At 39.7% G+C, this 26834-nt stretch overlaps 2 protein-coding genes across 3 annotated transcripts in view; one reads left to right on the top strand and one right to left on the bottom strand.

Annotated features, from left to right (window-relative positions):
* ddah1 (dimethylarginine dimethylaminohydrolase 1) overlaps positions 1 to 15268 on the top strand; it is a 64699-nt gene extending 49431 nt beyond the window's left edge. For both annotated transcript variants that reach the window (XM_079266570.1, XM_079266569.1), the window contains 4 exons: positions 998 to 1071; positions 5770 to 5889; positions 9594 to 9737; positions 13390 to 15268. In XM_079266570.1, the coding sequence (XP_079122696.1) occupies positions 998 to 1071; positions 5770 to 5889; positions 9594 to 9737; positions 13390 to 13506 (455 nt within the window). In that variant the 3' untranslated portion in view covers positions 13507 to 15268. The remainder of the gene's footprint in view (positions 1 to 997; positions 1072 to 5769; positions 5890 to 9593; positions 9738 to 13389) is intronic.
* A 649-nt stretch (positions 15269 to 15917) lies between these two features.
* Positions 15918 to 25120, bottom strand: mpl (MPL proto-oncogene, thrombopoietin receptor). Its single transcript, XM_079267577.1, has 12 exons — positions 24944 to 25120; positions 24411 to 24531; positions 23799 to 23977; positions 22423 to 22580; positions 19461 to 19605; positions 19230 to 19344; positions 18774 to 18943; positions 18495 to 18637; positions 17783 to 17939; positions 17369 to 17450; positions 17043 to 17130; positions 15918 to 16869 (listed from the first exon to the last, which is right to left on the bottom strand). The coding sequence occupies exons 1-12, from the start codon at positions 25044 to 25046 to the stop codon at positions 16411 to 16413; spliced, it is 1920 nt and encodes a 639-aa protein (XP_079123703.1). The 5' UTR covers positions 25047 to 25120; the 3' UTR covers positions 15918 to 16410.
* Positions 25121 to 26834: the final 1714 nt, after the last annotated feature.

Genomic DNA, 26834 nt, shown 5'->3' with positions numbered 1-26834 from the left:
AAATTTCCCTTTTGAGTCAAAACATGGTAACGGACAAACATTCCTCTGTGCAGCCTCAATGACCTGGTTCCTCAGAACACCAAGCAGCATTTCCCCCTGAATACTGCATGGTCAAATAGAATCAACAAGACTCCAGGCTCTCACCACGGGCCTCTTCTTTATGCCATTAGATGATACGATTTGGTAAGGGAAGAAAATCGTGGGCACGGTCGTATGTTGAGCAAAAATGTGGGTCAGAGTCTTCTACACTGCGCAGGCCACAAGGAAAAAGTATAGTACACTTAATTGGGTTTCTAGACGCTGGCTCCGTGCGCTCGTTCCTTCCAGCTGAAATCGGTTTCACATGGCAGGGCTAGAAACATTTCCTGTTGGCAGGGCCCCGGCTAACTGCTCATTGTGTAAAGTTTCAGCAGCTATGTTAGGAGCCCATCCCTGAGCTCAGTGTGCTGCTGCAGCCTCGCCAGGCTGTCAGGCCTCTGTCTGCTTATGCCTCACCGTACTGACCACAGTTGGCCTTTCTCACAAGCATGCATAAAGTACACACTGTGGTGACTGCAGTGTTCCCCCAATGTTGCTCAACAGGCTCGCTGTATTGCTGCTGTTCACGATTTTTAGACTTTATCACTGTAGATTTAACAGATTTCAGAAGTTTCTGGATGTTGTATTGTATGTTTATACTCCAGATATTATAATAATCATTGCTTTATAATGCTTTCTTAGTTCCTTATACTGGAAGTATTTTTTAAAATGCTTTTGTATGGTCACATTACCTTGTGTATCTTTTTAGATTGATTTTGTAGATAGTAATTTATCAATGTACTTATTTATAATTAATTCCACAAGGTTTTTTAAGCTTAAAGCCTTTAATTGTTCTGTATCTGTTCGTCTGTGGCGAGCTGCTAATTCAATTGTCCGAACAGGCATAGACAATTGTATTGAATTAAGTAAGTTCAATTTAATTGATATTTTGCCTAAACGCATCTACATATTTTTTCAGGTCGAGAGTTCTTTGTGGGCCTTTCCAAACGGACCAATCAGAGAGGAGCAGAGCTTCTAGCAGATGCCTTTAAGGTGAGTTTAAATGTTGCGATGGTGTAAAAAGTGGCAGTATCACAATTAATACTAAAAGCAAAGATTCTTCTCTCGAAATGAATGAAGTGAAAGTGTATGAAACAAGCGTACATAAATATGAACATACCTTAAGTTAAGTTACTGAAATTGAATTAACTTAAATTGCATTCATTTATATTTATAGCCACAGCAGGGCAGCGCAACAAACCGTAATTATAACACTGATGTATTATCACCTTATGAAGTTGACATTGCTAACAAGCCAGCCACCAGTTGCATATTTACCCATCCAGCAGAGATACATAGTGTCATTAGCATCTATTAGGAGCCCTGTTACTGGCCAACTGTACATACAATTCTTTAGCTGCTAAACGCTCCACTAAGTTCATCACTTGATTTATGTTTGTGTTACTTATTGTAAACAAATATCATGAAAGTACCAAAACCATCAATACATTGATCCTCCACTAACTACTGAGGTATTCCCTGTGTACCCAGAGCCTGTTGAGGCGTATTACTCCGTGCTAAAGATTTTCATTGTTATTCAAAAACTTAAACTTAAAGACTCATCAGTGACACCCAGCGTTGCACTTAGCGTGACACAGAGTTCTCTCGTTATGATACTACACTAGAACTATTCTGTCCGGCAACCATGAATACCATCCAGCGTAACAAATTGGCTACTATTTCCCTCCGTTTAGGTAACATTTGCAAAAAACTAAGGTACCCAGCCTTTTATGGATTTATGTCTTCTGTAGGAACAAATAAGCTTGAAGCTGAGTGCCAAAGTCAAGAAAGAGAAGTCCGAAAGCATTGAAACGCGCTTTGTTGGTTTTGGTTTTCTCATGACATTGCCGGCCTTATTCGTAAAGTAAACGGCAACCGTAAGTGTATAAGCCTGGTCTATGGCTTATGTTGTTTTTTTCCCCGACTACTTTCTGAATAAGGCCTGACCTTGATAGACCATAGTTGAGCTCAAAAGTCACCAAAGGAAATATTCTGCTAAATATCCCAAACCTTGTTGCAACAACAGATTCAGGCAAACTGAAAGAATTTAGGCATGCAGCCTAGAAACAGGGTCATGGTGTGGGTCACAAACACTGACTGATTCTATCTATCTTGTCTACTGTTATTGTAATGTGAAGGAGTTTCATACTGCAGATTTACACGCATGACTTTTGGATTTGCTCTGAGAGACCGTAACAAAAGAGGAAAGCCGGTTTACTCACAAGTTCGGGGGTGGGTCAAGGCGTTAAGAGTTCAACACATTACGGTAACCTGAATGGCCTTATTGCTGTGCTTCCTTCTTCCAGTCTGTATCTGATTTGAAGTCCTCATTATGGATTCCTCTGTGTTTTCTGTTATCTTTGATAAAACAGGAGTTAATGATGCGTCACTGGTAAATGACACTAGGAAAAATCACTTGAGCGTCCATTGTTTTTTCCATTTTTTATCAGATTGATTCCTCCTATCACGTTTTTTTTTTCCTATCATTATCAAATTAAGGGTCACTTTGTTGCCAGGTTTGTTTATCACTCAACAACTGCGTACAGATGTCGAAGCTCTTTTCTTTATGGTCCTTGAAGAGGTTAAAGCAGATGGTGCTTTTGATTGAATGAGTTTGTTCAGAATAATAGAGGCCAAACTACTTCTTTTCATCTGCATTGAGAGGTGGTGACTCCAAATTTACAAATAAACCAAAAATATGAACACTGTTAAGTACGTCAACAGTGAAGCTCAGTCTGCTGTGCTTGTGGGTTGGTCAATGGGTTTTTTCAGATCACAACATAGCAGCAAACCTGTTAGTGCGGATGAAAAGCAACTCAGTCTCTCTCTTTAAGAAAAGTATGACTCCTACTTTCAATTTTGAACTGTAACTTCCCATTTATGAATAAGGAGTGAAGGAAGTTCAGATTCATAATTCCCACGTGTCCTTTTGTATCTTCTGAACAAGTGCCAAGGAAAGATTTCAGGAAAACGTTGGATGGAGTGATTTAAGTTTTTGGCATGATGAGCTGCCAAATGCTATTCTGTTCATTCACAATAACTGTTTCAGTGAATCATAGCGCTTTAATTTGAGCTAATGATGCAGTACAAATATTGACTTGAAAAGTCAATATACTTGAATGGAAAAGGTCACAAAAGAGTAACTATGGACAGTGTACATACTTCCAGTACCTCATAGGGTTTTATGAAGCTACGAGCTATAAAAAAAACAATTCAAAACACATTATGTCATTAAGAAAACACAGGGATGTCAGTTCCTAGGCACAAACCTAAATTTATAAGCTCATATAAATGTATTCACGCACATTCAGGAAGGAAAGGTCTTGTGGAAGTTTGAAGTCTCACATAGTTCAAATTATAGCTGAGCATCACTTCAAGGTTTACAAATCTCTGTAGGACTCAACTGGCTTTTTGTTACAAACGGTGAGTTTCAAATGCTCAATCAATCATGTTGAAAGTGGGGAATTCTTGCAGTCCTGTAAATCAAAATCCAAACCAAGTCTGTGGTGTTTCAGGAGGCTATGCTATGCTGTAATTCTTCAAATATGGACCCCAGGCTTTAATTCTTGCTAGCGAGAAGGCTTTCAACTAACATTTTCATGAAGGGGTCGGTCCTAAATCAGCTGCTGAAGGCTAAAGATAAATAGCTCCCGAGAAAGTATTTAAAAAATGATCCTAAATATAGACCAGATATCAATCAATATGGATGCAATTGCTGGCTGAATGCTTCTTTCATCCTCATTCTGAAGAGTTTAGAGAATTAAAGGCAAACATATTTACTTAACGGGCCTCTTATTCTGAACCTACATGAACACTCTATCTTCTGCCATACCTTTGGTCATTTCACGTGAGAGATTTCTATATTTCTCTTCTTGTCCTCGCTTTTCTCATGGTTTTATAGTGGGCAGTGCAACAAAATGTGAGGACGGTTGTAGTGTTGTTTGCTTATGTTGCCAGCCTTCTGTTTATTAAAGGGGAACTTCACTGGTTTGTGAACCAGGACCCTGTTTTTCCCATATTTTTTGTGTCTTAGTGACAAATGGGGACAACAGTTTTATTACTGGTCCGATATTGAGGGATAACGCTGTAAGTGAGCATCAATGTAACGTTGTGTCCACTAAAAGTGCTTGTTTTTGCCACTGACAGGCTCGTGTTGTTGTTGTAAGTGTCTGACAACAATGTGGAAAGGATCCTACTGAGTAATAAAACGTTTTTCTTACCTTTTTAGTTTGTCCCGCTGAAGGTTAAGTCTTGTTGTGAAATCTGTATATCCTTATACTCTGGCTCAATTAAATGCAGAGGGCCATCAGACCTCATCCACATTGTCGAAACCATCTAAATATTCAGCCTTCACACTGAAAATCGTATCGATAACACTAAGCCATGCTTTCTGTACTCCAACACAACAAACTCTGCTCAGCCAGCTTGCAGTGTTTCCACCGTTGTCACGTCACCTCGCGACATTTCAGACCTTGACTTCTCCTCGATCGAGACTCTAATAATTACAATCAAAGCCTCTCTTGGCAAAGACAAGCACTTGTAGTGGACGTTAATGATGGTGCCAGCTTGCATAAACATGGCAGCCTGTGATCGGCTGCCGTCTACAGCACTCTCAATCAAAACTAAATACATTTCAGAAATTGTTGTTCCTATTTGCCATTCAGACACAAAAACATGGGAAAATAGGGTCCAGATTGAAAAATACCGAAGTAACCCTTTAAATGTGATTAAACCGCACCCACACATTCTTAATGGATAACAAATGAATCATATTATATATTTTTCTGAACTTTGATTGTTGCTTTGGTCATGAATATTAAAGAGAACGTTTTAGGGCCTTTAAAGATTTTAAAGCAGCCTAAATGCCATGTTCAGGTGTTATTACCACTTTTATCAATAGCAGTCGTTTTTGTTTTGTTTTGTACAACTCGACATTTGGTATGCAACATCCTGCAGCAACATAAAGCCTTTCCAATCAAGTTTCTTCAAGTTGCTCTGTAATAACACTGTGAGCCCAGGGCTCAGTAACATCATCTCCCAGACGATCCCGCTGTTTCCGCTATTTCATTTTAAAAGCCACTTTAGACACAATTTAATGATCCTGCACAAACCACCACAGTGCTTTTCTATAAAGAAATATATATATATTACATTTCACATCATTTCACGTACACCGACTGGAGCTGCAGTGCTTCGTTGTGGATTGTGAAGCATTGTCACAAACAAAGGAAGGCTTGCACTGTGTCATCACACCTGTCTAATCCATTCCTGCCTTCATGAAGATTATCTGATATGGATGAAACTACATTTGTATTTGTTTTCGAATCATTTGTTCAGCCACATATGAAGAAACGAGGAAGCGTTACGTTGTACAGATATACAGGTCATTGCAAATATTTGTGGGACAGTATAACCACAGCTATGTTTTGAGTTTTGACATTGTTGCTGGTCATAAGGTATGTGTATTTTTGTTAACACAGTAGGTAACTATACCCACAAAGAATAACAATGGTGAGGAAGCATTATGTCAGCAGATGTAGAGGCAGGCTCTTAATGTTTGACACCACAATCCCAAAGTGATTCCTGCAGTTTGACCGTAGAGAGAGCTGCCATTAATTAAAATCATTTTTATCACCTGGGACTTATTCATATTTTGTTTTTCGCTTCACCTAATTGGATTGTGTTTTGCAGGACTACGCTGTGTCGACCGTGCCTGTGCTGGAAGGGCTGCACCTGAAAAGCTTCTGCAGTATGGGAGGACCGGGCCTTATTCTCATCGGCGCCAGTGAACCAGCACAGAAAACCCTCAAAGTATGGAGTTTGTGTATCTATGTGTTGTATGTACAGTAAAAGCATCATCTCATCGCTATGCCTCCCCCAGCTGTGGTCATAGAAACCACTGAATCAATGTAGTGGCATTGTGTTTATAATTATGACGCAGCTGATTTTATTTTTATTTTTGGTCGACTCTTGGCTCGATACTGTTGGTATTACCAGCCCTGTCCTTTTTTTCCCTCCTGCTCTGCAAAGTATTCAGCAAGAATAACACTACAAGACAGGACATTACGCGTGTTGATTCAGAGCAGACTCCCTTACTTACAACTCGATTGCTGCTTCCCACTGCAGGCACACTGAGACCACCTGTCACCTTAATCCTTCGTCATTAATTCATATTCTCAGCAAAGCTAAGGGGATTGCCCCTAGCGCTCACACTCCAGCTTCAATTACAGAGGTATTCCATTTAACGGTGTGAGCTCATTACCGCATTTACCGCATAAAAGGCTTCTGAATCGATCTAGCTCCATCGTAACAATAGTCCTAAAAGAAATAAAACCCAGGGGATGCTGAAGGGCTCGACATGAACAAGAGGCAGTTTACACCCCGACAGAGACGGCTTTGTCGTTTTCTCAAAAAGAGTGATGAATCTCAGCCCATCCCTCTGATGGAATTATCCCTAAAATTCCCAAACGTCAACACCTGAGACTCTATGTGAACCTTTCTCTCAGCACACAAGACTAAAATACAGTGCAATAATTGACGTTGTGTTTACACAGCATAGACACGCATGCTTTTATGTTTATCTACACATGTATGAAGACTTACACACACCCTTGGCCTTGACAGATCCTTTCTGGCAGGGCTCTTCATTCGCCTCCTAGTGTGATATCTCCCCCTACTGGCCCGACCCGACACAAGGTTACTTTAAGTCAAGTAGAAGCCACTTAGTAGTATCTCATGGGGCGATTCAAACCAGACCATCCGACAGCACATCCTAATGAAGCAAAGCGCTTGAGACCAGCACGAGGTCAGACTTGTTGGTTTTGCATAGCTGAAGTGTACACAGGAAGTTAAGAATCTGTACTTAAACGCATGCGCGAATTGATTTAATATTCCAGCACTGACTCGTTAACATTCCTGCCCCAGTGATTAGCTACTGGAGCGAGGAGGAGTGAGACGTAATGACAGGCCACTCGTTTTCTAATCACGGCTGACGTCACCTTCTCCTGCGCTAATTAGAAACTATTTTAAAGGACTTTTAACGACCCTGGATTTGTAATTGGGCAATGTTCTCTTTGTGGGGGGAGTGAGATATCGTAAATGATGTTTAAATGAATTAAAAGTGCTTGTTTTGGATGTGGGTGCAGCTGTTATGGCAATACGGCTCCTTGTTTGCGTACCCCTGGACAAAGAGACCTTGTACAAATTAAAGTTGGAGTCCGACTAATTCTGTTTGTCTTTAGGAGCTAGAATTGTGCTGCTATTAGATATTCAGACAAGAGACGAGACCCTGACCTGTTGGCAGTGTGGGTTTAGAGTAGAAGAACATCTGGTGAATAAGGCTGTTCGTTTACACGCTGTTTTGCTGTCTGTCTATATCTGGGGTGTGTGCTAAGAATGTGTGTAGTCCCCTGTCTGTGTTTAGCTCTCCCACGGGTCAGAATACACGTCGACCGGATTGATTTCATCATCCATCTGCCGCTGTCACTGCCAAGCTTCACTTATGAAGTCATCATCCTGAAATATCTGCAGCAACCGCTTCCTGTTCTCTCACACACTATTCCCTCCCTACATTTGCCTCCCGGGGCAGACTGTAGATCACCAGTCACTCAGCCCTGTTTGATTCATGAGGTCATTGCTCACTACTGGTCAGAGTTTGATTTTCACCTCGAGGATGTTTGCACACTTGTTTTTATAGATAATGAGGCGACAACACGGTGAAGTTTATATTCAGGATGACTTGTGTTTGATGACCAAATCCTGATTTCAAACATTTACACAAGTAAGTTAAATCAGTATAAATCAGTATAAAGAAAAATGATCTTTTCTTATATTGACTGGTTGCACTTACGGACATTGAACAGAGAACCAACTGTTCCATCAATCAAGTGAATTTTTCTGAGGATTTAATTGCATTTCATGGATCAGAACTTTACACGAAGCACAGTGACATTTTGCTCTCGGACATTTTCCTCACACTCTTGAGTGAAGCAGGAACTATGATATTTGGTGGAGTCCACGTTTATTCTCCCCTTTACCACTACTAATCCCCCTGTATGTGGGAGACCGTGTTGGCGGTCACGCACATGGACAGTGTTTTCATTTAGGGCTGCTGCAATCACCTAACACACCCACAAGTGACATGGGAATGTGTCATACATACAGACGTACATTATGTGAGCACACTGGATGAACTCCACCCTGCAGCCTTGCACTCAGAAATGGCAATCTTAGCTCCCATATGAATAGATGTATTCTGTCAGGCATTTGCAGGGACCGTTCATTTACAGTTTATACATCATATCATCGAGTTATGGCGAGTTAGTTATGCTACACTGGTGTAATGCATGATTTCCCGCTTTTTTGCTTTTAACATTGTTGGAGCAAAATGTTCATTATGGTGTTGGCTTTGCATGTTACTTTCCAGAGATCACTTATTTAACAATGAGTCAAGTCGCGTGACAACTTTTTCCTTGGGATTTCTATATGATGATGGGATTTACCGCTACGAACCGCACACAATTGTTCTTGTATTTATTTCAACCAAGCACTGATGCTGCTGCCAGAAACATACAATGTGTTCCTTCCTGTGTGCTCAATAGATTTTTTTTCAGGAAAGCTCTAATGGAGTACCCTGTTACAACCGATCCAGTGGGTCAGTCTTAAGCCACAAAGCCCTTTGGACTCACAAATCTCACATTTTCCTCCCACATTGAAGGTTGTGTCATCACATTTGCTCACAGCCACTCCCCCAAACCTATATGTGCGTCATGCAAGACGTCATACATTTTATATTTTGGACTCTGTGTTGTCCCATAGGGGGCGTTTGTTGAATCTACAGATTTTCTCTTTGATCATTTTAAGTTTTATAAGTGACCATGTTTGACTGGTAATCATGAGCAAACAGTCAACCTATCCTGCCCTTGATTAAAGATGAAAGATGATGACAGAGAAATGGGCGATAGAAAAGCTCACGGGAGGTCTATATCTGGTGCCGAAATCTCACTTCTCAAAATACCTTTGCTGAATGTTGAGGCTCTGGATTTTTTTTTTTTTTTGCACTCGCTTTCCACCTCCCCCTCCCCTTCTCGTCTCTGAGGTATCCGTCGCAGATGTTCTGCTCATAAACATGAAGAGGCACCTGTCTCTCCTCTGGTCATAACATCCTCAACCCTGACTCCACTTGGCAACATGGGCGTCTTCTGTGCCTCGCTCCCCCCACTGCCTGTCCCACTTTCAACTCTTTCAGGTTACATAAATAACATGACATCTGCCGAGAAAGAATGTCTGTCTGCTCCTGTGTTCTCCATTACGGCCCCCCAGGCCCCGAGAGTGGTTTGGCCAGCAGAAAGATGTGGTGCTGCCTTTGGTATTGTGGCCTTGCTTCAGACTCAAAGTGCCTGATAGTCTGAATCACTGTTTTCTGTCTGTCTCTCTGAAAGTCTCCCTGTAGGACTCCCCCGAGGCTGTCGTTAGTTTACCTAAGTGTTTATTTCCTGTCTCTTATCTGTGAGTAGATCATGCAGCAAATGAGTGACCATCGCTATGACAACCTGACGGTGCCTGATGACTACGCTGCCAACTGCATCTACATGAACCTACCTAATAAGGGACATGTGCTTCTGCACCCCACAGCAGAACAGTTTCCAGAAAGTGCAAAGGTAACGCTCAGCTCACTTCACATCCACACACAATAACATTCATTTACAATCCTGAGGTCACAACTTTGGGAGGAAGAAACACTGTCGGGACAACCAGACTGGTTTAGTGGCTTAAATTTAAAGAGCACTTGCTTTTGTTGCTCTCCATCCCGTCCAGACCTCTGAGATAAACAAGTGTCTGGAGAGGGAAACCCTACGGTTGTTTCACACAGACTGCCGCAGGTCAACCACAGCTAGCACTGTGCTTTTAAAATAAAAGAACCTGCAGTTTAATGTGAAGTGGCCTTTAGTGGGCAGGACTCGGTCCACAGATTATGGATGTGAATGGTCCTATAGAGAGTCAGCGTTTGGTTTGTTCGCCTTGGGCTGCTGTTGAAACATGGCGGTGCCCCGTAGCGGACTCCATGAAGAGGACCTACTCCTAGTTATAAATGGCTCATTCCACGGTAACAACAACATAAAGAGTCTTATTTTCAGGTGATTATACATTAAAGAAAACATACTTATGAATATTATATTCCTTACTTCACACTGGCCCTTTTAAAGCTGATGTAATCAACATGGGACAAATGTGTACGTGAAAGCAGTCACCAGATTATCACCAGTGCAGTTTCCCCCAGCTCCACAGCGTCTTCTTAAAACCCGTCCTCTCCAGCATTAAATAGCAGACCGACAAAGTTAGCAGCCAGCTGGTGAACACAATGGCGCATTTAGCTGCTAAAGAGACAGATATTTATGTTGCTCCATATCTGCTGGATGTGTAAAAAAGCTGCTGTTTGTTAATGCATTTGCCATATCAACTTTATTGTATCAGTGTGGTGTCTACAGCAGGACCACAATAAATCAATTTAAGTATCTAAAATGACATCATATATATCAGATGGCCTAGTGGTCTCAGGTCTACTCTAAAATAAGAGTAGGCAAAAGTAGAGAAAATTCCAAAAATGTATTATAAAAAATAAGTATGCTACCCTGACTGCACCAATTCCTGATGAAAGTAAAATTACCTGCCGTTTTATCGAAAATTGTATTTTTGTACTTATGGTTGCCAAGTTGGCACTATTTCCGTAACTCATAAGTGAAATGCCAAAATACATCGATAGGGATGAGAGTGATTTCAAAGAAATGTTGAGAGTTTCCCCCAGCGGCCTCTTGTGAACTATTCGTATGGCATGTGTTCTGTGTTAAACTGTGAAGTGCTGTTTGCTGGCTCGACATGCCGGGTGAACTCCAACAGTGAACTCACAACCTTTCTAAAACCGACTTGCAAACACCATCAAAACGTGCCAACGTGCTCAAGATGCTTGCATATTGTTTCCACTCTAGTTCGCTGTGTGAATGACATGTTATTGTCTCACTTTGTGTGTCGGGGGTTGGGAAAGCTGAGCAGTAGCCGTGTCATTAAGATGCCTTGGGGTCATTCTCACAGGATCCAACCCCGCACCCTACAGTCTGCAGAGACAGGTTTCAGACCTCACAATGTACTCTGTGGTTAAAACCCCTACCTCCACCATCCATTTATAGAGGGAAGAATTCACAAAATGATATGTCTTTGGACTTAAATCCACGGCAGTGAATCATTTTTTTGTCCAGGAAGATTATCTGAGGGAATTCAAGTTGAGCATAATGAAAATCTATTCGTGTATCTTGTGCTTCCTATTTTGGAAGCAACTGTTTCAACCATTTCAAGCAATATTTGAGGAATGCATGTTAGTTCCATGATCCAGTTTCCTTTTCAATGTTCAAACCCACCAAAAATTGACCTGGAACACATTTTTTGGTCCAAACCTGTGTTTAAGGAATTGGAGCTTATGAAAGTGGAAACATATCAACGGCACGTAGTTGAGAGTTGCCTATCATGCCTTGCTGTACAGTAAGTCCACAGTTGGTACATGTTTCCCAAGGGAACTTATTGCTGAACCACAGAGTCACTATGCAAGACTTCTGCTGCTTTCTAACTCGAATCATTGTCTGTCCTAATCTCCGGTCTAGTTTTAGTTTGCTTGTGAAGTTACATAAGCGTTCCACGTTAACAAAGGTCATGAGAGAGGATTGGTGGGGGTCGGAGGGCGTGGAGACGGGGCATCTTTAATGGTTAGCAGTGGCGACGGCTCTGGAGGGTTCAGTTTGGAGATAAAGAAACTGAGCAGACAAAAGCCCTCGTGAAATATAGCAGCTCCTTCTGTGTGAGACCAAGCCACCCTCCAACCGAACACATGAACATCACCTGAAGTAATGAGAACTCGGCTGGAAATGTACATCTAAATGTGCTCAAGGATTCACATACATAAGAAAACATCGTAATTAAAACAAAGCATCATTTCAATGAACATCACCAGGTCGAGGCAAAAGTGTTTTGCCACGGTTGGTCAGCTTACGTTCTCTTGGATGCAGCGACACAAAATGTGTGATGTGGGAGACAACCCTGCCTCAGGCCTCGTGTGGTGAGGAAATATGACCCTGAATGCATCAAATTTGGATTCATAATGCCAGGCAGTGATAGGTGAGGGTAAGCAGAATCAGAACAGGCAATAGCAAATGTTTTGAGAGAGCGTGAGCCTATGTAACCATGAGAAGTCCTTGAGCATGCAGCCATAACTGGGCACCCAAGACATTATGCAGGTGTGTGGCAGCAGAATGCGATATTCGCCCTGGACAGAAAGAGGTGTACACTCACAACCGATCGCATGGTCTTTCTGGTGGAGATAATATCTATAATAATTAAGACCAAAGGATATGATAGGATAGTGACAAATTTGGGCTTTCACAGACTAAAATTCTCCCTGAGGAAGCATGCCCCTGGACCACCCTTGCTGGCTACGTTGACCCCACTGCCTCGCCACTACATACTGAAATTGTATTGAAATATGCATTAACACCATATGTGTAAGTGGTATAATGTGGTTACAGAAGAGTATGATGATGCAGTGCCATCGTTTAACTGTTTTGGGTAGAGAGGAGTCGAGAGTTATAAGGCACATGAGAGCGGTGTCTTCAAACACGTTATTTAGATCACCGGAGGCCTCGTCAGCCATATTGCATCATGAGATAAGAATGTGTCTAGCTGGTCCCGCCAGAAGGCCTCGCTCGGTATCACAGCAGGGTTAAAATGAGAGTTTAAAGAGAAAAATATCCTGGTTTGGAAGTCTAGTAGGAAAACACCGGTTTTCTTTTGGAAAAGGTCCACAGGGTGACGCACTACTTTACGAGGGTCTTTTGAGAATGTCTTAATAGTTCTCACTCCCATCTTTTTTTTATATGAATGCTTGTTCTCCTACTTCACAATTTGTGTCTCTCTGTGCGGGGCGTTTATATGACGGAACATTACACGTTGTCAAGTGGAGTAAACAAACTGAAGCATTGCATAAGCTCTCCCTTTCAGTTTAACTCCTGCCAACTGGGCGGTACGTCAGTCTTTTCCAAAAGGCTTGTTGTAGTGCTGGCTGGCCAATACCTATAACACTGCCCCACAGATGTGCTACCCAGGGGCAGAGTCATGAGGCAAGTAAGGAACAGCTGTTGCAATGAAAATATCTATTTTGTATTTCAATTTACTTCTTTTTTTTTATGTGGAAGGACAGGTTCTTGATTGAACTATATCATAGCGTTAAACATGTTTCTCCAATGATCTTCGTGTCTGTGTGTCTCGCAGGTGTTCGAGAAGTTGAAGGACTACATGCTGATCCCCGTGTCCAACTTGGAGAAGGTCAAAGTTGACGGAGCCCTCACATGCTGCTCTATACTCCTCAACAAGAAGGCCAACGTCTGAGCGTGCTCACCAGGGGGTCCCTCAGTGTGGAGCCTGTATTCAATCACCAAGGATCCCGAGGTTTATCCAAACTGTCTTGTGATTTAGAAGAAGGGAAGTTCGTTGTCGCTGAGGGTCAAAGAAAATATAAATTGGAGGGAATCATCTGGTCTCCCTTTTCCCTCCACACACTCCACACACATTTCATTCAACTTTCTTAAAAATCTGTGAATACATCAGTTGACATAAATGTGGTTACTGTTTTCTCTTTAAGGATTTTGATATTACATTAAAATCAGTCTTATTAGCTCTTGATTTGGATGAACTCTTAACATTTTTTTTCAAAAGCTGAATACAAGGCATCATCGGTCATGAATTCTGCCTATGTTAAGTTGAAGTCAGATATGTTTTTTGACGGTATGTACTCCAATTCGTCTACAGACTCGTCAAATTTGATTCCAGTTAATCTGAAGTAGAACATGTGCCATGTGGAGCATGTTTTAACGGTATTTTGGAGCAAAAATAAATCCTGTAATATGACAACTATGTTGAATTATTGCTGCTTCTTTACAGTTGGTGCCGAGTAAATGAGTAAAACCCCGAACATGCAATTCTGTATTTTATGAAAATGCATGGCCATGTATCTGACTATTAGGTTGTTCTGATTTCTCTTATTAAAAATACAGTTCTTGAAAAGCTTTCGGGAGATATGAGGTAGCCTATGATTGCAGTGTTATGATTATTCACGATTGATATAAACACTGCCATTGAGACCTTAGGTGCTCTTATTTTTCATGACTATTACTAATCATTGCTATTGAACTTACGGGACTAGAGGCGATTTTTGACTGATCTCACGCGTGTTCACAGTGGTAGTTGCAAACAGGATGTTGTACTCTGTTTTGGTGGCCTTATCGCTGTTGTTGCTGAATTCATGTTTGAGGCCTGTAGATATGACATGTAAACTGTACAAACACTATATACTGTACATGTTAAAGCTCATATGTGAAACCATGTTTTTCTCAATATGATTGTAAGTGAAAGTTGAGGAAATGACATCAGGAGGCGATTCAACCTCCCTCTGTAGACGTTTGCATGTGGGCAAGTGGGCAGTGACGAAACATGGAAAGAATTCCTGTTGGGAGGAGAGGCTTGTACACCAGTAAACACTGGCTCTTTTAAACTTTCTCTGTCTTTCTGCTCCGCTCTCAACACTCTCACTCTCTCCTATTGCCTCATAGACGATTCCTGCTAATTTATGGCCATGATGTCACACAGTCTGGCGAACAGCGTAAAGAGTGTGACACCAGTAGTATATTTTACAGAAGGCGGCTGGCTGGATGCAGGATGATAGCATAGTTGCAGAGCATCCAGTTCTGATTCTCACGCACTGAGCCATGCAGGACCAGTCGTATACCGTCAGTCATTGGATGTCATTAACTTTCTCATCCCCTCTCCCATTGCTCCAAATCACCCATTGGTTTTACAGCTCTGGGGCGCCATAACCTTTTCACTCATTTCAATTCAAAACATGTAATATATTTTTTTGGCTCTTGGTAGGCAAGGCTGTCTGTGAGTAACTGCTCTTGAAAATGTGTGTTGACTTTGTCGAGGGTTTATTCCTCTTGCTAATCCCCTCACTCATCAGTTGTCATGTTGTGATTGCCCTTGTTCCAACCGAGGTCTTTTGGATTTCATACAAATTGTGAGTAATAATTATTTGAGTCATCTTAAATTAAGCTGTTAGTCTACTTTGTGTAATAAATTAGCATCTAGCATTCAACTGTGTTGTGCTTCTTTTCTTTTTTTAAATCATTGTCAAATTAGCCTCAGTTTTGAAGGTGAACTTGTTATTTCATGGTAAAGAATTTCATTTTCATTCATATTTAGTTTAACAGCTTTTGACAATATACAACGCTCAATGACTAGGTTGGTATAGATCATGTGGCTTCATCAGGACAGATGGAACACAAACCTGAAGCAAAATCAAACTTTTTAGTAGAATAACTAGCTTTGTCTCAGAAAGGATTCGCTGTGATGACACAGAGACGACCCATGTCCCGTTGAGCTCTGCTACCACCTAGTGACACTCACATGTAAGACGGACCAACATACGGTTTGTATCCAGGCACAAAGCATTTTCTGTTTGCTTGGTGATAAGAAAGGCTGCTCAAGTCGGTTGAAACTGCTTAAATCGCCTACAATAAAGTAGTATGGACCGATGAAAGCCTAAATGGCTGACAGGAAATGCAACTCGAAGAAAAAACGCTTTTCATTGTTTGACAAAAATACAAACCTGCATAATGAACACAAAGTTAAGAGGTTTACAAGGACATGACTAAAAATAATAGACAATTGAAAATATCTGGAAAAAAAAAAATTATCGTTGTCTTTCATGCGTGTAATAGTCCCAAACCCTCATGGCACCTTCACGTTTATTTTCACATACTTAACACGGAAAGTTACAAATACAATCGAAATGTAGCATTTGAATATATCGTCCTCTCAAATCTCCTTCCTTCCCTTTTTGGTCCAAGGTACTCTAAGCTAGCTGCAGGCTACCACCTGGTAATTACTGTAAACAGGTCTCACAAGATAAAAAATCTTCTTGACCACCAAAGCCATTAAGTGGGGTCTTTTCTCGTCATAGGTGCCCTCTTGCGGAAAATAAGACAGCAGTGTAGATGCACTGTCAGTCCTGAACTGTATATACAATTACCAATATAAAAGCAATATTACAATAAGGAATGCTCAATTATCTTCAACATGTTAACCAAAAGCTTCAACTTTCAAAGAGACTGTAATGATGGGAGAGAGTGTGCAATGATTCAAACCAATCCCCATTATACTATGAATACATGGTAACACGCCTTTGTGTAAGCGTCTGCACCAGTGGAAGTAAAGTACAGTTGTTATTCTGTACATTTAGCTACAGGGGAAATTAGTATAGAGGTTGCCTGGGCCCCTTGCAACAGTGACCTTGCAGTCGAATCTGTCTGCAGGCTCAGCCGGAGGCAAGTAGCCATCGTTCAGAAAGTCCCTGCCAGAGCAGGGTGGGATACAGACTGAGCCATCAGGGCAGGAACCGCGACATGTTTGGAAGAGCTCGTCGCTCATCTCCGGGCCTCCTTTCTCTCCAACGTCCTCGTAGACATACTTGTTTCCTTTCGGGCAAAGAATGACGCTGTCTTTGTTCAGAGTCACATAGTCTGGAAAGCCTTTCGTCCCGGGGCTTCCATCGACCTGTTCTCCGCTGCAGAACTCTCTTTCTAATGACAGGAGCCTGCTGGATACCCCTGTTTGGGAAACGTCGTCTTCAGACATTATCTCCACCACAGATGAAGTGGTTTGGTCGCAGTACTGCTTCGCTGTTATCAGAGGATTCTGTAGTGTGAGCACAAAGTATTTCATTTGTAACACCTATTTAGAGTGCATCTATTTGGCTTAATTAGTCATGGCCAAAATCTATTTTTCCCCCAAGGAAATAAAAACATCTTCATTATTGTGAAGTATTGGTACATGTATCATGTATCATACTATTAAGTAGAATCATTTACCCATTGCGGCCCATTAACCTCTGTCAGAAAACTTTGTAGGACCTTGTCAAGGTTGGGCACCGGCGGCCAAAAATACAGCTTGAGTTTACTATAAAAACACACAAAACAGACAAGAAAATAATCTTCAAACAATGCAGAACGTTATTAAAATAATTGGTTAAACATTTTGGATAGCAAGAGTATTTATTTAGAAATAGTTTTATTTAATACATTTAATAACAAAACGATGTTTAAAGTTGATTGTACAAATTGATATCCATTTGAAAAGAAATGGAGGAAGGCATCACATGCTTTCACAGGAGTATTTTAGTTTGAATTGTTCCTACCTGTGGTACGTGGAAAAGAAGGAGATGAGGATGATGGCAATTATCAGCATCAAGACAGGTATACACAGCATGAGCAGTGCGCCTGTAGAGGTTATTTATACTGCGTTAAGGTTTGAATATTTAATGAGCGTATAGCAAAGAACTGCATTTCACAGGTCTGTAATGTTAATATTTGTATATCACGGCACAACAGTGTATTTTTTTACACGACACTGCGACAATTGTCACATAATCAAATTTGAATAAACTGCTTGTGAAATTCAAACAAAATAACAGACTGAGAATCAGATAAACCGCTCTATTGCATTAGCTGCAATTTTGCCACTTTTGATCATTTTTATACAAACACTAATTTGTATTGGGGTATTTGGGATTACTGAATGATTGTGTTTTACACTGACTTGTTGATCTTACCTATATCAGCAGGGATGTCGCCAGTAAGCACATTTGACCAGTCGCTCCAGTGTCCTGAGTAAATGGACCCATTAGGTTTGGCTCTGATCTTAACACTGTAATGGCTACCTGTTGGAACCGCTCCACATGTGCCCGTCTCAGGGCCCTTTAGGGACTTCTGGGGACACAAAGGTTGATTTTAATATTCAACTGTAAGAACATTAAAGGACAATCTTAGTGATGACATACTCATTTTGCGTTCTGAATTTCCCTTGAGATATATTTATGTTCCCTTGCAGTACTGCCTTTTAATGCATTTCTTTTCCCTTCTACGAATACCGTTTCATTTGCACACATATTCTTTGCATTTCCTCATGTTTTGGCAAATTAAGTTATTTTGCAACACACAGCATGGTTAATTTAATATAAGGTAATATAACCAATGTAATGAATCATGCTACTGATTTTTCACTTTAAATGTGTCATTGTATTGTAATACTCCTTCCTTTGGTGCCATCTGGTGGTAATATTGACCACTCACAGCCCCACTGAAAACGAATAATTAGAAAATAATAATTCACACAGATATATTTAAATAAAGTAATATTTTAGTTTACTGTTACGAAAAAAGGTTGTGATGGAATCTGAAATGTATAAGGGAACACAAACATATTTTGAAGGGAATTTTAAAAAGATAAAACATGAAATTGTGTCGCTGTAAAGGACATCTTACAATCCACGCTTCACCCCGGCTGATCTGGTAGCTGACTTCATACTGCAGGTGAGCAGACGGAGACAGAAGAGGAGCTTCCCATTTCAAGCACAACTTGTCTTTTTCCAATGTTCCTTTCAGATGACATGGTGGGGATGTTTTGACTACAACCAAAAAATAGAAAAAAATAGAAATTGGAGTCTCCTTTTTGTCAGGTGTCATCACATCAAAATACTCTTCATGAAATACAGCTAAAAACATCCAAAAAGAACCAGAAAAGGAGAAGCAAAAATCCCTCACCGCTGTTGCTGAGAGTGAACTCTTGAGTATAGAAGGTTCTGCTGAGTGGAGCTGAAGTGCTGCTGAGCTTGACCCGGACTCTTCTGGACTCCTCTCCACGGAAATGGCACAGGTCAGTCACGTCGCTGTCGGCGAGACACTCTGTCCATTCTGTCCAGCCCAAAACTTCACTGTAATATCATCACACACAATCAATTTTTTTTACTGTCTATACTAGTCAGTATACAGACAACAATGTGAAAGGAAAGGAAAGTTGTGCAGAGAAAGAGATGACACACAAAATAGTTTGCAACATTATTGTTGTTGAAAGTAATGCTGTGTCTAGTGTTTACTGTGAAGGATGTTAATAACTTTCAACAAAATTCAACAAAAAGTCAATTCAACATGCTGATACATTAGCACAGCATGATCTGAGGTATTTCATTCCTCAATGATGGAATGTAGTAAGTAATGTACCTGAGGCCCATCTGGTATAACAGTTTGTACACGTTCTCTTCACCATATCTGCTCCCGTGCCAAAGACAGGTGATGTTTTGCAGGTCGGATGTGGAGCACATTAGAGAAATATCATCTGAAAGAAGAGAAAACATTTCTCATTCAAGTGTTGCATCTGTGACAGAGGAGGTGACAGGATGAGATAACAATTGCCATTCACTCAGATGCACACTCTCTGTTATTTAGACACACCTGCACTTTGGGGAACCACGGCTCGCACAGGGTGTGACCAGCCGCTCCAGTGTCCTGCATTTAGATTATGGGCACATCTGACGGAGACCTGGACCTGAACCTCCTCCCCTGGTACCAGAGAGTCTAGTATGCTGCACTCCTTTGTCTGTAGAAATCACATACTCGAAGATTTAAAAAACATTGTAAAACATACAAAATTATATATTTAACTTTATTTTACCGACAGATAGTAAAATGATACAATGTTCATATAATGGACAAAAAACCCACAGAATCAGTGATGTGTTACATTTATCAGTTAATAAATCAATATAAATCACAAGCTGGCACATTAACTTGACCCCCAATTCCCGGGCTCCACGACATACTATACTTTGACTTTTTATGACAAACTATACAATTACTATTTCTTGCAATAAATATAGTGTAACTTTTATAATATAATTTTAATGTCACACCACAACTTTCTATGACACACTAAACTATTAGTTTAAAAGAAAATGTCAACAGATTATACTTGTTATTGACATAGTACGTCATTTGTGTGACTGTTTTAAAGTCATACTACTCTATGACTCTTTTTACTTTTAAATGATATACGACACACACTTCTTTTAATGGAATCCTACTGTTTTCGATATGCATTGGTATGACCTTTTTATGATTTTTAAAATTATTTTTAAAATAAATTTGATATATTTTCTCGACATGCTTTACAATAAATTGTTTTTGCCATGCCAACCTATGACATTTTTATGACTATTTCCAACCTGCTCTTTGACTATTTGTGACATTACAAGTCTTTTTATGACAAACTGTTCCGTTTGATTTTGAGCAAAGCTGAAGGCCACTGACCACAATGGACAATTTGGACTGCAAAGAAAACCATTAGTGCCACAATGCACTTTATCCAGAATGTCCAGAGTCAGGAAACAGGCAGGAAATATCATTGCAGACCCTTCACACCCTGGACACAGCCTGTTTCAATGTCTACCCTCTGGGAGTCACTACAGAACACTCTTATTTCAAAACTACCACACACAAAGAAAGGCTTTTCTTGCAGCCTCTCACTGTAAAGAACTATTAAATAAGTCAAACACTGTCAGTGACCCTATATCACCAAAATATCCACTGCTGCCGTTATATATCATCATTTTACACTTTCTAATGTACAACTTTTAAAAATATTTTATATCTGTTCTGTAAATATCAATCCTATAGGCTGCAAATGCACTTTCATCGTGCATGCACATATTCTACACAAGCATACTGTCCATGTATTATATCCATTGTGTATTTACAGTGTGCAACTTAAAGAATACTGACTTGTATATAGACATTTTCTTTATTTTAGTGTTGCTCATTGCTAGTTTATAAATGTGAGTAAAACAATTATTTGTACAACTCGTTTTGTAACTACTTGTGTACATAACAGTCCTGTCTATTCTTTATGTGTGCAGCTTTGTTGTCCTCGACCCTACATGCTATTTATATTTCTATGCAAGTATATTGAGAGAGTTGGGGAAATAAAACAGCATCAAATTATTTGGATGTTTATGCATATTTGTCCATTAAAGGTAAATCTGACTCTGATTCTAATGACTTTTTTATCTGAAACTTTACTGCGACTTTTTTATGACTTTTTTTGTGAGATACTAGCCGATATATATATATTTTTTTATTTTTAATGACATTACAGTACTATGGATTTTTAAATGAAAAAATACTACTATACTACAACTTTGTTGTTGACATTTTTATGACAACTAGGAGGCTTAGTATACGATGACTTTTCTTCGTGAATTTCCTAAAAGAAATGTGTTTATATAACTTTTTTCCAACATGTTATACTATGATTTTTTTATATCATTTTTGAATATGTAATACTGTGACTTTTTCTCACTTTTCTGACAATTTATACTACTTGTTCATGAATTATTACGACACACTGTAATATGACTTTTTTTTGACATGCTATACTTACATTTTTTAAAATCTTTTTCAACCTGCTATACTGTCTTTTTTGACTATTTTTGGCAAATCATATACCATGACTTTTTATGACTTATTTCACTATTCTTTACTAAGACTTTTAAAAACGGACTTTTTTTTATGAAATATTATACAATGAAGTTTTGTGATATGCTATGATATCACTCTTTCATGACTTTTTTTAACATGTCATGCTATGACTTTTTAATGATTTCTTTTCATACAATACTATGGCTTTTTCTCACTTTTTTCAGACTTTACTGAGTATTTCACTCACCTCATTGACGCAGTATACTGTGACTATGAATTTTATGACTTTTCCATTTTGCAATATTATGACCATTTCACACTATTTCGACATTTCATGGCTTTTTTCAACACACTTTACCACGATTTCCTCATGTTTCCTTTTCACATTTCCGTTTTTTATCATGCTATACTACCAATTTTTCATGACTTTCTTTTCGACATACAATACTATGACACTTTTATCCACTTTTTAGGACATACTACATTTGTTTTTCTTAGATGTACTGTAATATGAATTTATTTACTTGCTAGGATTTATTTATGACTTTTTATGAATATAATATCATTTTTTTCCTACTTTTTTGATGTAATATACTATAACTTTTTTCAACATGCTATACTAAGACCATTATTATGCCATGACTTTTTTGACATGCTATACTATAACTTTTGAATGACTTTCAATGAATATTCATCATTTACTATACTATAACTTGTATATGACATTCTATACCATGTATTTTCATGGACCTTTTTATGACATTTTTGTTACATGCTCTATGTAGGTGCTGAACTGTGATACAAGACAAAAGTGTTTCACAGTAACTCACAGGCTGGTCATACACACTTAAATAATATATAAACTGTCTAATGCTCACACACAGGACGTGCGAGTTGAAATTATCTCGTGGATTTGTCGAGAAGCTGTGTGCATGTGTACCTCTTTTATCTTCTCTCCCAAGCTGTTGGATGAGTATCGAATCTTATACATCGCATCCCCTTCAAAGTATTTTGAGACCTTTATGTGCCATGAAACTTGCAGCTGTCCTGCTTGGCCATTTTGGTTTAAAGACACACTGAAGGGTGGATCCAGGAGCACTAGAGAAAAAAAGGTGATCAAAAAACATGGAAGAACACATCACAGAATCCATTGAAGAAAATAATTCACTGGTGTTAAGGCAACAGGTGAGAAGGCCCCTGTCTTTTTTGGTGCATGACCCTAATGACTGGAGCGAAAACCCAAAACATACTAGAGGGATATAAGTCTTTCATCGTGTGGGGGTCCACCTGGATCCCCACAATCAGCCAACCCTGTTTGTTTAGCAAACATGCCTTCTCTTCCCTCTTACATCACTTTTGTGTGTCTTCGGTCCATAATGTGTGTCATTGTAGTGAGACCATTTTTAAAAAACTTGACATCACAGTATGAAATTATCTATTGTGACCTCCAGGATAATCGAAGCCTCATTAAGCCTCATGAAACCTTACAACCCCAAACTAGAGTATTTAGAGGAAATATGGACAATAATGGGAGTTTCTGAGCAGTTTCCAGAACGGAAAAAAGCAAATAGAAATACATCCATCCATTCCTGTATCCTGTTCAGGGTCACAGGGGGGGGGGGGGGGGGGGGGCTGGAGCTGATCACAGCTGTCATTGAGCAAAGCCAGGGTACACCCCGGACAGGTCGCCAGACTATCGCAGGGCTGACATACTGTATATAGACAGACAACCAGACAGACATCAATTAACCTAAGCTGCATGTCTTTGGACTGTGGAAGAACCCGTAGAGAACCCATGCTGCCACGGGGAGAACATGCAAACTCTACACAGGAGGCCCATCTAGCCCAGGAATTGAACCCCAACCCCTCTTCCTGTTAGGCGACAGTGCTAGCCACCACACCACCGTGCAGCTGCAGAAATCTCCAAATGTCAAAATGTTTCGATATTAAACTGCGTACACGGTGTTCTGTTGTAGTGATTAATGTGTTTTTTGGAAGAATTGTTGATATTTTTATATCAATTTATGAGATTACAATTCAAATCTGTGTCATAAATGGCATCAGTCCAAATATTGCTTCAACAACTTATGAGACACAATTGAGTATCCAACATAATGTTCTTAGGACACTTTCACAATTTATTTGAAATGAAATGATTCATAAATTGATTTCTATTTCTGATCTATGTCAACAACTTAATACACACTGCTAAGCTGCATACTGTTGACCTTTTACATCCCCCTGGTCATCCCCTGTCCCCAATCCTAAACCAGTATATATAACAAGAATATATTGTAAAAAAAAGAAAAGTCTTACATTGGTCCTCCACACCGACAACGCGACTGTAGAGGCGGGTGTTGGTGTTGCGCTCCACCACTTCAAGGTGTATTTCCACAAAGGAGGAAACATCGGACCCAGGAAATGAGCAGATATGAAGTAAAGTTCCGACTTCTGTTCTCTGGACAGACATTTCACACCTTTTCTTTCCAGGCAGGCTTGATTAAAATAAATGACAAAAATAATAGACATGGTAGTATATATTAAGCAATCAATCAAACCATTTGTAATCTTTCATACAGGCAAGTGTAGTTCAAAGTGCTTTAAGGTGACTTATAGATGAAGTAACACGTGTCAGGTTCAAATGTAAACTGAAAACTCGAAAAGGAAAGATTCATTAAACATAAATATTTGGTTGGGTTTGGTTGATATGGGTTCATGACGTTTCTCCTAGACCTGTGTTTGTGGAATAAACACTAATACTAATGAACAAAAAAAATGTAACATTAAATATATAATAGCCAAAAAGTCAAAAGTAATACAAATTCCAAACAAACTAAATCGGAGAATATTAAATGATACAAGACTCTTTAAGCCCTTAACATACAAAACACAAGTTATTATATACAAGTTATTGTATATAAAACATACCTCTCAGACTTGTAGAGTAAATCATAAGTCATGTTGTCTGCAGTCTCAAAGAAGCAGGTAAAATCCTGTTCTGTGCGGGTGAAACATTTAGGATCCAGGTCATCCTTTAAGAGCAAAACATCTGCTCCAGAAATGACAAATATATTGATATATAAATATAACATATAATACATGAGCCCCCCCAGGAATAAAACACATCCCTGCAAGTCAAACAAGGAAGTATTTTTGAAATAGCAAGATGCTAAATTGTGGAAACAAGATGATGTGTGGAAACAAGAACCATTGATTGCCAGGACATACATATTATCTTCTACTTTCTACCCATAACGTATTATTAAATGAACATCTTGTTCTCACATGACTTTTGAAAAAACAATATATTTTGTGACTTGAGTGTCGCTGTGTCATATAGTTAAGTCATTATTTTCAGGGGAAATAAACAGTAAATGAGAAAATGCAGCTGTTAATTAGATTCAACATTAGTTTATAACGTAATTCAACTGTACAAAAAACGATCCATCATTAAACCCTACCTTCACTTGACAGATGACTGACAGTTCCGTCCTTGCAATGTATCCCAGGGACAAAGCCCACTCGTATCCACAAACCAATAAGGAGGGGGATCTGCCAATTCATTGTAGATTGAGGTATTATGGATCCTAAACCACCATGGCACTTAAACTAACAACGCACTTGCGTTTGTGTGTGCATTGTGTGTGTTGTCTTTCGTGCATGGTTTTGAGTATGCATGGGTGGGTAGGGTTGATCAGTGCTGAGGGCTGTGCTTAAAGCAGGAAGTGTGCTTTGTGTAAAGCCGAGTGGAAGTACGCACCAAAAAAGGCAGATTTGTTTGAACTGAAACTATGGAAATATGTTATTGATGTTTACTCTCAAACACTCCTTCTTAGACACAATAACAAATGGGAGATGCTGCTGCTGATGAAACCTAGTATATGTTTCAGTCCATCATCTGGCTGAGTTTGCAGTTTTTTTCCTTGCTCTAAATACAAATGTAAATTTAAAGGATAACTATGGAAAACACGAGAGATGATGAGTGCCTCACAAACTTCAAGTTCCTGTGGGACCTGTAATCTTAAACATATCCCATGATATATAAAAAACTAAATCTAAATCCCTCTAAAACCGAAATATTAACTTGTATGACCAATTTCAAGGAAACTGAGTTCCTGTCTTTCAGTCTTAATTAAACTGACCCCAATTTAACAAACATCAGGGGATTGTTTACATGTATACAATTAAATGAAAGTCCATTACATGTTGCTTAGAGCTTAAATTGCCATCAAAATGTATTTCAATTTCTTGTTAATTATATTTTGTATGGATAGACCTTGATAATTTATAATAATCTACATACTCTCATCTAAAATCGTGATAGCATCAACATGTCTCAAAAGAGCCATTTGTATCTCAAAATAACTGGTGAGCATACAAAGGTTCACCTTGAGAAGTCTTGGTCATGATTCAAATCAACTGTGAATACACCTGCACTTGTGCATGTTTAATTAAGATAAACGACTTGTGGCTCTGACAACAGCTCTGGATTCATTTTAAGCCTCTGAAGAACGCGACAAAAGACCTGACTTTTCAAGTCTGCTGCTGACTGAACAGCCCTGCAACAAGTACCCTGGACTGCACAACATCATTGGGTCTTAAACACCTGATAACATGGACATAAAAACCACTACCTCTGGAGAAACTAACATTACCAAAGATCCAACCCACCTCAGCCACTTCCACTTGGCAAACACTACAGGACATAAAATGCCTCTGCATCTACAATAAAACAGATTCTTCCCAAGAGCTCTCTAACTTTCTCAGCTGAGCACTGCCAGAGCTGTTATCCCACCAACCAGTGGTGTCAAAACCCGCTGACAACACACCACATCCCCAATACTGCTTGTACCAGCAGCTCTGCTCACACGAGGAAATTGCTTCCAGCTCCAACACCAACACCCTCAATGCTGTTTCAGATCAACTCTAGCCCGCACACATAGCCTTGACCCCAAGCCACCCTCTCTCCTGGCCCAAACACCTTACCATCTTACACCAAACGTCCCAGTAGAATTACCATTTCCCTGCGTTCTTTTTTTTTTCTTTTTACAAAAATACAATAAATTATATTTTTGTGCCAGATATGTTTGCCTTTTCATCACGTAACAACGTGCTGAGGTAACAGATGGGGTTTCAGTAACACCTATAGAGCGAGTGCTTGATATTCAAAATCATTTTCAGCCCATTTGCAAACAAGGGACAGAAATCCTTTTAGTTTCGTTCCCTTATTACACATTTGTGTTGTTGTATAGTCGTGTCTTTGTGTGGGAGTCCTCAGGAAGCTGGCCCACTGAGACCATGTTTGACAGACAGTTATGCGCCTGCGGTTGGTTAGTGAAGGAAACCCAGTGA

The sequence above is a fragment of the Melanostigma gelatinosum genome (assembly GCF_949748355.1).
Source record: "Melanostigma gelatinosum genome assembly, chromosome: 4".
Lineage (NCBI taxonomy): Eukaryota > Metazoa > Chordata > Actinopteri > Perciformes > Zoarcidae > Melanostigma > Melanostigma gelatinosum.
The sequence above is the reverse complement of the archived record's forward strand: the minus strand, read 5'-3'. Positions and strand labels throughout refer to the sequence as shown.

Bases quoted from the DNA above. Each gene is read 5' to 3' on its own strand.
- mpl (XM_079267577.1), bottom strand. From the start codon at position 25,046: ATGAATTGGCAGATCCCCCTCCTTATTGGTTTGTGGATACGAGTGGGC. The intron at 19,606-22,422 runs GTACACATGCAC...TGATTTCTACAG, and splicing joins TGGGAGAGAAGATAAAAGAG to ACAAAGGAGTGCAGCATACT. The intron at 16,870-17,042 runs GTAAATGATTCT...CTCACACTACAG, and splicing joins AGGTTAATGGGCCGCAATGG to AATCCTCTGATAACAGCGAA.